Source organism: Dromiciops gliroides, chromosome 2 (genome assembly GCF_019393635.1).
Source record: "Dromiciops gliroides isolate mDroGli1 chromosome 2, mDroGli1.pri, whole genome shotgun sequence".
In the NCBI taxonomy this organism is placed as follows: domain Eukaryota; kingdom Metazoa; phylum Chordata; class Mammalia; order Microbiotheria; family Microbiotheriidae; genus Dromiciops; species Dromiciops gliroides.
This window is the reverse complement of record NC_057862.1, coordinates 572,512,679-572,524,828: the sequence shown is the minus strand read 5'-3', so window position 1 is coordinate 572,524,828 and position 12,150 is coordinate 572,512,679. Positions and strand designations below refer to the sequence as shown.

Sequence of the window (12,150 nt, the reverse complement as noted above, 5' to 3'; positions counted from 1 at the left end):
ATTGGAGGGGCATTATTTACCACAGCATGGTTTACTCAAGAGGAATTAAACAAAAATTACCTTTAATGATGAAACAAATGTTTTCACTCAGCTTTACAATCCAGGGACTGAGGGTTTCTCTCTATCTTGTAGATTTCAGGGCTCCTGCCAGTAATTCTGTTCTGGTTGGAGGTTCTATATTCTGCTCTTATTTTTTTTTAAATTTATTAATTATGTTTAACTTAGAAGAGGTGGAATATAAATCCCGTTTAAATACACATAAGCACACACATTAACATATTCATACACCATAATCTGGAAATTTAAGACAGATTTTAAAAGGAATAGTTGTGGGGCAGCTAGTTGTAGAGCAACGGCCCTGGACTCAGGAGGACATAAGTTCAAATCCAGCCTCAGACACTCGACACTTACTAGCCTGTGACCCTGGGCAAGTCACTTAACTGCCATTGCCCCACAAAAAAAGAAAAAAGGAATAGTTGTACTCAGGCTTTTTTAAAGGGAAAAAGCAATACGTTATAATATCTGATCAGGAAAGGGCAAAGGCATGATTCATTTGTATTATTAGTAATAATAATAACAATTAGCATTTGTACAGCACTTTAAGGTTTACAAAGTACATATTTGTTATCTCATTTTACCCTCACAAGAACCTTGGGAAATAGGTCCTATTATTACCCCCATTGTAGAGATGGAAAACTGAGAGAGACGTTACATGACTTTTTGGGGAGTTACACAGGTAATAAGTGTCCAAGGACAAATTTGAACTCTTCTTCCTGATTTCGGTTCCAACATTACTGCACTATTCAGATGCCTATATTTTTAAACAAAATTTCTTTCCCATTTAAAGATTTTAAATATTAGAGGCAACTGGGTGGCACAGTGGATAGAGTACTGGACCTGAAGTCAAGAAGACCTGAGTTCAAATTTTGGTTTCAGACGTATGTACATGTGCCATATTCTCAGCTCGACATAAAGTCCCTGAAAGGCAAAGACTATATCCAACATCTTTTTTATCCTTAGTGCCTATCACAGTGGCTACATTAAGTAACCATATTGTAAGCACTCAATAAATGCTTATTGATAATCATCATCATCATTATTATTGTATTACATATGATATATTGTTATATTTTTTTCGTTTGAGAATATGGATTAATTGCACTGGGTTTTTTTTTTTGTTTTTTTTTTTTTTTAGTGAGGCAATTGGGGTTAAGTGACCTACCCAGGGTCACACAGCTAGTAAGTGTTAAGTGTCTGAGGCCGGATTTGAACTCAGGTACTCCTGAATCCAGGACCGGTGCTTTATCCACTGCGCCACCTAGCTGCCCCAATTGCACTATTTTTGATAAAGTCAATATCTTTGTAAAAAACATTTAAGTGTTATGGGCCCATAGCACCCCAGAAGTTCTCTGGGGCTGGGGCACATCAAAGAACCTTCTCCTTGAGAAACTAAACCAAAGGACAGACACACCTAAAGAGATAAGTGGAACCAGATCTGACTGAGCTAGCTTCTGGACCTCCACCCTTCATTCTAGTCTCCCTCAACCCTGGGGAGATAAGTTTAGGTGTGGCTGCTTCCTTTGTGTCCTGAGGAGATGGCTTCAGAGATCTGCAGCCACCCCTCACCCAATTGCTCCAGCCACCACCAGTGGGAGATGATCCTCCCTTACTAAAGGAACTTTCCACAGTCAGATGGTCACCCCCATCAGTCCTCTATAAAAGTACCTGCCAGTCTCCTGCTCAAGGAAATCTCAGAGCCACACTCTGGGCCATGCCTTCTCCCCATGAGTAGTCCAAGGACTTCTTTCATGGTTTCCCTTCCCTTCCCCTTCCTCTAAATAAACTACCATCTTATTCTAACTGCTTTTGTGTGCAAGAAGGTGTAATTCTTTAAAGAGGAATTCCTAAGGACCCCAAACCCTCTACCCCATTCTCCCCATGACATAAGGAAATTGGATATAAGAACAAAGGGGAAACTTTTTAAAATAGTGCCTACATGTTAATTTTTAACTAAAGAATTGAAATTAATTGGTTAATTAATTTCTCTAGTTGATAAACAATAATATTAAGTCAACAAATGTTTATTAAACAGCCATTATTTCTTGAACATCATGTGAAATACCAGTACTTATATGAAGATCAGGCAAAACAATGAATTTTTAGTAGCTTTGTGCAGAAACGGCCCGAGTTGTTTTCTTTATAAGAGTCTGTGACGATAGATATTATTCTCTCTAATCTTTTTTAGTTGTAAGCATATGACTATGTTCTATGAACAACTATAGAGATACTCTCTCTTCTCCTCACTTTTTGTAACTCTACTTTTTCAGTTTTCATTTTATATATTTGGACCAGTTCTTCTTGGCTCTCTATGCTGGTTAATGATCTTCCTCTAGTCCCCCAAGTATTAGTCCTCCAAAGCAAGGAAGCTAGCAGATACCTCATATGTTTTCTTTCCCCATATTTCCCTTTCTGGTATGGATCTGGGTGCCCTTGGTCAGTTTCCTTACCTTAATTTTGTCAACTGATAAATAGATTTTGTGAATTTGCATGCCTTGAGGCCAGGCCATAATTCAAGCAACAATCATTTTCCCAGTACTACAAAACAGTACTGGTATTCATGGTTTCCCTAGTTCTCACTTCAGATTGTATCTCACTTCTCCATGAAAATGGAAGAAGGTACAGTGATGTTCTTTTTTTTTTTTTTGTGGGGCAATGCTGCGCCACCTAGCTGCCCCTGGTACAGTGATATTCTATGCCCAAAAAACAAGGTCATTGTCTCTGCCAGGTATTTCTGTATGTTAATGTTGCCACATAAAATCTGAAAAGTCTGGGAAAGAGATTTTGCCTCACACCTTGATGTAACCAAGATTTCTTTAAATTTAAAAGGAAGGAAGGTGGGGGAGAAAAGTGCCAATGAATATCCATTCAGCTAGAAATCCTCAAAGAGCTAGAGTGATTGGAATTGCTCAGTGTAGCAAGGGTACTGTGGGTCATTATATCAGAGCCAGGCCAGCTACATATTCCCCATAGAGTCCTAGGGTACTCTGAGGGATTTGGAGGTATGTCTCTTGTCTCAAGCCCCCTCTTCTGTGTTCCCCATACTTTAAAGTGCAAGGTTTTATTTTTCATTTAACCCTTTAACTTCCATTATCTTTTACAAACTGATATTTACTTCTAAGTTATAAGCAAGAGCAGATGTGCAAATTATTTCCCCCTCCCAAAATTGCAGGACACACTTTCCCCTATGCCAGCTCAGTATCTATGGAGAGTGAGATCATTCTTATCATAATTTCCACATAACATTGGTTCCACCAAGTTTATGTCCAGATGAGGCATGACTAGAAGATGAGTCCTCCTTTCAACCATCACAAGGAATTATCCCGATGGTCATTTGGAAAGGGTCACTCTTTGCTCCACTGAGCAATGAAGTTGAGGTAGCTGAATAACCTGGACATCGGGACATATGGACATCACTCTCTGCTCACCAAAAACTAAAGAACAAATGCCAAGGCAGACAAAAATCCCAGGCTACGGGGCAGCTAGGTGGTGCAGTGGATAAAGCGCTGGCCCTGGATTCAGGAGGACCTGAGTTTAAATTCAGTCTCAGACACTTGACAATTACTAGCTGTGTAACTCTGGGCAAGTCACTTAAACCCCATTGCCCCTCAAAAAAAAAAACCCAGCTACTACTTGCAGAGCCCCACATGGTTTTGGAGGGGAGATGGCCCAAAGAGTCAAAGAGATGTTTGAGAGTGAAGAGTGAGACAAACTCCAGCCTTTTAGAACACACCCCCAGCTTTGGTTATGCAGGAAATTAAAAGAACAAAAAACCTTCTCCTAACTAAAAGTTTTGCTGAAAGGAACCAATTACTGACTAGTTTCCAGGGCCCTTTTGTTCCATGTTTTCCACCCCTTTCCTGGAGGAAGATTCTCTAGCCTCTACTATTGTATTCTGTGCATATGCCTTACCCCAGAAATTCACTGGAATCAAAATTCAAGGAAAGGTTTGGCAAAAAAAAAAAAAAATCTCATGGCTTCAGATGTCTAAATTTAATGTTCAAAGAACAGGCAGTAGATTAGGGAACTAAAGTAAAGAGTATTACTTGAAAGTGTTGCTGATACTTAGAGTGATAAGATACAGGACAAGAATTGAGCTCTGAAAGGATATAATTTATCCAAAAGGAACAGAATAGGGAAGGAGAGAAGAGCAGAGTAGCATAGTAGTTTAAAAAGATATCTTCATGTGATGAAATCCAGAAAACAGTCATGGAGGAGAGCATTTGAGCAGAGGTAAACAGAAGTAGAAAGAGAAATGATCTTTTCATTGGAATATACCACTAGAAAGAAAGATGAAAATGTAAGTCATTCAGGAAAGGGATCACCAACCTGAAATGTACATGTATTATTAGAGTCATGGGGATCTTTGATTATTCCTTATTTTATCTTAGAATTTGTGCTACAAAAAGCCAGGAAAGCGGGGTCTATTCTGACATGTGTCACTATATGCCACGTTGGGGGAGAGGTCATTTGAAAAGATTCAGAGAAAGCATAAGTATCCCATGAACTAAAACTATCATCCAAGTGGCATTGGAAGTTCTATAGAAGGAAATTCTGAAGTCAAAAAAGGAAATAATATTGAAGAGAAAGGGTAAACAGGAACCACGAAAAGGTTATAGGTATAGAGAAAAATAATAGCAAAGCCACTATCTCTATGAATTAAGTAAGGCAAGGTACGTAACTTTAACTGGACCTCAATTTTCTTATTAGTAAAATGAAGGGACTGGATGGCCCTTAAGGTCTCTCTAGGGTTTTTATTTATGATCTCTTCATCATTTTCCCTTGTAAACCAAATTAGACTTTTTTTTCAAAGACTGTACAAAAGATGGAAGCAACGACAGACAACTAAAGAGGAACACCAAAGCTTAGAATGTTCCTAGAAGAATATCTACAAAGTGCTTTGAAAAATATTTAAAGGTCAGAATGAAATGAGTTCGGCAGAGTAAACTAAACAAAATAAAGAAGGTGTTGTGTGTTCTTTGGCTTGCCATATAGGGGAAGAAAAGGAATATTGAGATGGTATAGTATTGCCATTTGGGGTGAATGTGACAGAGAAAAGATGAAACTGCTCCATTCCTATTTAGCTTCTCTGTTCTGTATAAAGATGTGCCCAGTTTAGACTTCAGCAAAGTTGTTTTGAGGTTCATATGAGATAATATTTGTAAATTACTCAAACCTGGCAGTACTAATAAATATCTCTTCCCCACTTTGGAGGTCAGAAGGAGATAAAAAAAAATGAACCATTCCATGGTTCATCTCTTGAAAGACATTCTAAGGTTTTGAGTAACTAAAATATATACATGGAAAAGGTGAGCAGAGATAATGAACCTATTACAGGGCTCAGAATGCCTGGAGTCAATTTATTTTTCTCAAATTCAGCAATTCTGAAACTTTTGGGTCTCAGGACCCTTTATACTCTTAAAAATTATTGCAGACCCCCAAAGTACTTTTGTCGGTATGGGGTTACATCTATCAATATTTGCTGTATTAGAGATTAAGACATCTTAGTATTATTACAAAAATAGTTTTTATTTCACAGACCTCTGGAAAAGTTGTCAGTGACTTTTGGGGCCTCTTGGAACACACTTTTAGAAACTCTGCTCTACAGACATAATTCTTGCTTTTCCTATTTGCTCTGTTTGTTTGGTTGGTTTAAGATTGTGTTTCCCCATTGTCCAAACTGGAAGTGCAGTGACTAATAGGACTGATCCTGATTGACAAGAAACTTTGACCTGTCTTCTTTCTAGCCCAGACTGGTTTGTCCCTCCTTGGGCATCCTGGTGACCTGTCATTTCTTGAAGCTTGCCGTATTAGTGCCAGACTTATTGTGGGTACCTGATCAGATTTGTTCTTCCTGCAGTTTAGGATTGCCAAGCTCAAGAGAACCACCAGCCTCAGCCTCCCTAGTAGCAGAAATTTCAGGCATGAGCCACCATGTCTGTATTTCCCATTTGCTCTTGTCAATCTTCTCCTTTCTAGAATTCATTCTACTTTATTTTATACATATCAAAACCCTCTCTATCCTTCAAGGACCATGTCAGGTTCCAGCTCCCTTATAGAGCCTTCTAGGGTGCCTTATAAAATCTTTTCTGATTTCAACCCACACTGAACTCAGGATATCCCAAAATTCTTAGTGGAATGTGATATTATAATATCTTAAAACTGTACTAAAACTATTTCAATACCCTGTGTATAATATTTATCTGTACCATTCATGTGGTATTCAATATAAGATGTATATCATAGTTATTTATCTTTTTTCTCAGTATCTAACTTATCTTGAATGGTGGAATAACCAAATAAATAGACCACTGGAATTAGAGAAGGGGAAAGGACTAAAAATCTACTATGTGCAGGTGCTATACTAAGTACTTCACAAATAATTGCGTTTATTCCTTGATATTGATTTGATCATTGGACATGGTGTCAGGATATCTGGGTTTCAATCCAACTCAGTTCTATAACTCCAAATAGCACTCAGAGGATGATTTCAGATTTGTCTCTTTTGAATGGACAAGGACAAGAAAAGCAAGAATTCATAGTACTATTTCTTTTTTTCTTTTCTTTCTTTCTTTCTTTCTTTCTTTCTTTCTTTCTTTCTTTCTTTCTTTCTTTCTTTCTTTCTTTCTTTCTTTCTTTCTTTTTTTTTTGGTGAGGCAATTGGGGTTAAGTGACTTGTCCAGGTCACACAGCTAGTAAGTGTTAAGTGCCTGAGGCCGGATTTGAACTCAGGTCCTCCTGAATCCAGGGCTAGTGCTCTATCCACTGGGCCACCTAGCTGCCCCCCATAGTACTATTTCTAAACATGGTCATGGGTGAGTCAATTAACCTCTCAGAGTTCAGTTTCCACATCTATAAAATCATTATAATGACACTGCTAACTTTACAGGGTTGTAAGGAAAATATGTTGCAAATCTTTAAGTCTTTTATAATTTTTCTAAGAATCTTTTCAATTAGATTTATAACTCCTTGAGAGTAGGGAATACTTCTCTATATCTTCATAGTGCTGTGAACATGATAGGTGCTTAATTACTGATTTGTATTAATCAGTAATGATATTAATAAATATCAACAATACCTTTTACCTGAATTATGTTGTCAAATTCCCCAAACTAATCACTCTATCATTAGTCAGACAATATTCCCATGGCTTCTTTAAATTTGCCATGATATAAATTTGTGTTCTCCTAGCTAATATGATCAATTATTTTTGCAGAATATATTTCAGTCTTGTAAAATAGTATTTCAGGGTTTTTTGTTTGTTTTAAATGTGAGGATAGAATGCCTGATGGATTAAGAAAAATTTTCTGCGTTGAGTTTCTCTATGGGAATATAATTTCTTCAGACCTCTCCATCATTATGACTTATATATGATAAAGAGCATATTGTACTTGTTATCACAAGATTAAATTGCTAGATAGGCACAATTGGTTATTTGTTCTCACCTTGAGTTTGACTCCTTCTTTGAGTTTCTTAGAGAAGTAATTTTGGGTACCCATGAGCAAACAACTACATGAAATGGTTGCAAATTAGATTGCAAAATGAAGAATTGGCTTATTAGAATAGATAACCTCATTGTTTTCCATTTTATCTTAAGCTGTTCATTCTAAGGACAATCCCAGAGCTAAATAATGTGACTAGAAAATTCCTTTGTTTATTACATTTCCAAGCATCTACTTTTTTTCTTTTTAGACTTTTTATATTGAGATAGGTTATAGGCCATAGTTTCCAATAGCAGTTTTTCCTTGGGGGCAGTAAAACTAACTCTCAAACCCAGAAAACAGTATTGAACATGGGATCATAGATATATAACTGGATGGGACCTTAGAAGGCATGTACTCTATTTCCATGGTTTTATAAATTAGGAAACTGAGGCCCATAGAGATCAAATCACTTCCCCAAGGTCCTAGAGATGATATGTGGCCGAACTAGGATTTAAACTTAAGCCACTGACAAAATTTACTACTTGTTCCCATTTCATCACTTCAGTCCTCCTGAAAATCAAGTCATTAGAGTATCCAAACTGGGGTAACAGATCCAAGTAGACTTCAAGTTGATCTCACATCCCAAGATCTTTGGAATCATAGATTTTCTAGGCTTGATCTGGAAATTAAACTAATAGTAATGGGTCAGCCAGCCTTATTCAAGTAATACAACTTGAAATGTACTGGTCTTAAGACTGCATCCGGCTAAAAGCAGTTCAGTTCAAACATTTTACAAGATGCTTCATGCAATTTCATTTCCAGGAATTCAATGGGAAATAAGAAACATGGATGGATTCAATTAACATTTAAAAGCAGAAGTGATATTTTCAGTATAGAATATATGTGTGTGTGTGTGTATATATATATATATATATATATATATATACACACACACACACACACATAGTGTAAACCCATATGCAGATATACAACTATATATGTATACATATATGTATATATAGTATGTGAATGTGCATGTACGTGTATATATTGATAGGCATAGATACACACATAGAGCAGAGGACTCAATAGTAGTATTCAGTGGGGTACGGGTATGATGGTGACACTGTTTTGGGGGGATGGTAAATATTGCCAGTGGGAAGCTTGAGGTACTGTACATAGAATTGCTGGGGACAGTGCTAGATGTAGGATAATATATAGCTGTCAGGGGGTCTGGAAATTTGCTTTGTAAATCGCCATAGCTTAGGAGGAAAAGCTACATTTAAGAATGTTTCCACAAGAAGTGCAACTTCATATTAGAGCAAAGAGCCCAAAATTGAGCCTAAGGTGTTCATTAAGACTGTATAGAATTTTTTTTCTCTGGTTTTCCATTTAACACCTTCTCTGCTGATTAATAACAGGATATAGATATGATCGCAGATTCTCAAAGTCTGTGTCTATGCCACTGAAGTGAAAGCCATGGCAGGGCCTAAGAATTTGGTTTTAAGTTAGGGTTCAGTGTCACTCTTTCTTGTCCAAAAACCAACCTAGATAAATGCAGGATGACTCAGTACCAAAATATTGTCCACTAAGTGATGAATTTATTTAGCCAAAAGCACTCACGATAATTTACTAAGGTATTAAAGAGTTATAATCTGTTGCATTGGAATGGACATCAATACTAGGGAGTCTTAACCTGAGAAATGCCATTTTGGTGGTTAAATAACAGTAGATCCATGAACTTGGATAGGAAAAAAATTATATCTTCATTTCCATATAATTTGTTTCTTTTATAACTCTATGTATTTTTTTGTATTAAAATTATTATTCTGAGAAGGGATCTATATAGGTTTTACCAGACTGGCAAAGGGATGTATGATTCCTGCCCTCCCCCCAAAAAGGTTAAGAACCTGTGATCTACCTTAAATTTATTGAAGTAAATTATGTATCTTATTAGTCTGGTGTATAAGATAATGGATTCACACTAAGTTTTTCTGTTTTTTTATGCTTGATTGCTCTCCATTTAGAAAACACCAGGGGGTAAAAACCAAACCATTCAAAAAACCACATCAGTCAGGATTGGTTTTCTTGTTTTTTTAATCACTATTCCAAAAATTAAAGTCATTATGGCAAGTGAATAGAGTGCTCAAATGAAATCATAAAGATCAGGATTCAAATTTCTATTTGACCCTTACTAGCTGTGTGACCCTAGGCAAGTCATTTTACCTCTGTGGCCCTTAGGATCCCTTCTCTGTAAAATCACCTGCAATACCTACTTCAGAGAGTTTTTGAAAGGTTCAAATGAGATTATTTATACACAGTATTTTGAAATCAGTAAAGGGCTATATATAAATGTTAGTCATTAACTAGAACCACTTCATGGACTGGACACTAGACCTATCAAATACTTGATATTGTTGTCTGGGTACTTAAACTGAGGATTTCTGCTTTCCTGTGTTTATATATATATATATATATATTTTTTTTTTAACTATATATTTTTTGAAGTGGTGACTTCATTACTCAAACCATTTTGGAACAGTCCTTTAAAAGTATCTACAAATTGAGTTAATTACCTACACAGGAAAATCAGCCTCTTTACTTTATAATCCTATCTCATTTTCTACCAATGATTATATTATCTGGTTTGATCACCTACCATTTTTGTCAGATATGGTTCCCAATGACTTAACTTTTTTAAAAATAAGAAAATAACTAAAATTATTCCTCAAAGGATGGAGTTTTGACACCATTAAAATATTCAAAAGAAAAAGGCAACATAGACTCTAAAAGAGATTTTTTTTTGGCAGGTCAATGAGGGTTAAGTGACTTGCTCAGGGTCATACAGCCAGTAAGTATCAAGTATCTTGAGGTTGGATTTGAACTCGGGTCCTCCTGAATCCAGGGCCCATGCTTTATCCACTGCACCACCTAGCAGCCCCCCAAGAGATTTTTTTTTTTTTAAGATTGCATCTCCCTGTTTCAACCAGGCTAGAAGTACTAGAGCCATCTAGAGGCCCAACCCCATTCTGAATGGCTTGGGAGATTTGCCTGTTCTGTTTTCAAGTTGCACTGGTTTACTTTTCCTTAAGTAGTCTGGTTCCTGTGTCCATCAGCTTCCGGGAGAGAGGGGAGGAACAAGGGAGTTGCAATATTAATGTTAAACAGTGTGAATCCATGCTCAGCTTGGACCACTACAGCTCAGAGCTACCAATCTCAAGCAATCTATGAAACTCAGCCTCCCTGCTAATTACATGGGTGTGCCACCACACTTGGCTAAAAAATATTAATAATTTTGAACCTTTGAATAATGGTAGCACCTCCCAAGGTGACTACTTTATTAGGGAGAAAACTCATTCATTCAATTGATTCAACAGATATTTATTGAGTTCCTACTTAGTTCAAAGCAATATGCTAGTTGATTTAGAAGACACTATATAATTTCTTCTATGGTTGGCAAAAACTTTTCCATGTTTCCAACTATTCATGTCTCATACATTTATACATATGCGGTGTGATGTTTTGAATTTATTATATCTATTTTTCAAGGAGAGTTTATCTTTCAGAATCAAAGAACTAATACGAATTTTGTAAAATGTGACCTTGTCTTGTTGGTTCAGAGACCAAAGTGATAGAAATGAGAAATATTTTTTTTTAATTTTAAGGATGACAAATATAATGTATGATACCTCCATTTTCAGGCTGATCTTGGGGAAACACCGACAGAGTCTAAGAGTGAACCCAGACCAGCACCGGCAGAGAATGGAGTTAATCACACTACATCACTGGCCCCAAAACCACCATCTCAGGTTGTCCACAGTCAACCAGCCCCAGGTAACTGAAAAGTGAAGTTTTGTATAAAACATATGGAAATTCAATATTGTGTGTGATATGTAAGGGAACCACATGGTTTGTTGAGTAAAAAAATAAATGAAGAATGTATACTTATTCCCTGAACAAGCCTAAGTCACTCGCCTTTCTTATGCCTCTTTTTAAAAGGTTTAACATAGATTGTCATTCATCTACCATGTAAGGCATTTGAAGTTTTGGTTTGCAGTGCTGTAGAAAGATACAGTCATTTCCAAATCCGAACTTCACTGTAATGTCATATCCAACTGGAATGTTTTTCTTCTTCCTATCCACCTATGCAAATCTTACTTATCCTTCTAAGACAAGTTCAAATTCCCCTTCCTTTATGAACCTTTATCTGGCTACCCCATCCTTCATTAAATCTTTTCTTTTTTTAACATGGCTTCAGTTATCCTCTCTTTTCAACCAACCAACTGCCAAATCTTGTCATTCCCCCCTTCACCTCATCTCTACAATATGTCCTCTTCTCTTCATTTTCCTTTGTAGTTCATCTTATCACTTTCCACCTGGACTGTGGCAATAGCCTTCCAGTTGTTTTCTCACCCTCAAGTCTCTTCTCACTCTACTACACCCTCCACAAAGATGCCAAAGCAGTTCTAAAGTACAAGTATACCCATGTTGTCCTCATACTCATTAAATTTCAGTAGCTACCCATCATCTCTCTTCCTTATGGCATTTAAAGCTCTTCACAACCTGGTCGCTTCCTATCTTTCTAGGTTTCTTATAAATTACTCTCTTCCATAAGTCAGCGATAATGGTTTCCTTGCCCTTCCTCACACATTTAGCCAGCCCTCCCCCC

At 36.9% G+C, this 12,150-nt stretch overlaps 1 protein-coding gene across 5 annotated transcripts in view; it reads left to right on the top strand.

Annotated features, from left to right (window-relative positions):
• Window positions 1-12,150, top strand: part of PLCB1 (phospholipase C beta 1) — an 856,495-nt gene that overhangs the window by 691,197 nt on the left and 153,148 nt on the right. For all 5 annotated transcript variants that reach the window (XM_043984633.1, XM_043984631.1, XM_043984630.1 and 2 more), the window contains one exon: window positions 11,183-11,315. In XM_043984633.1, coding sequence (XP_043840568.1) covers window positions 11,183-11,315 — 133 coding nt within the window. The remainder of the gene's footprint in view (window positions 1-11,182; window positions 11,316-12,150) is intronic.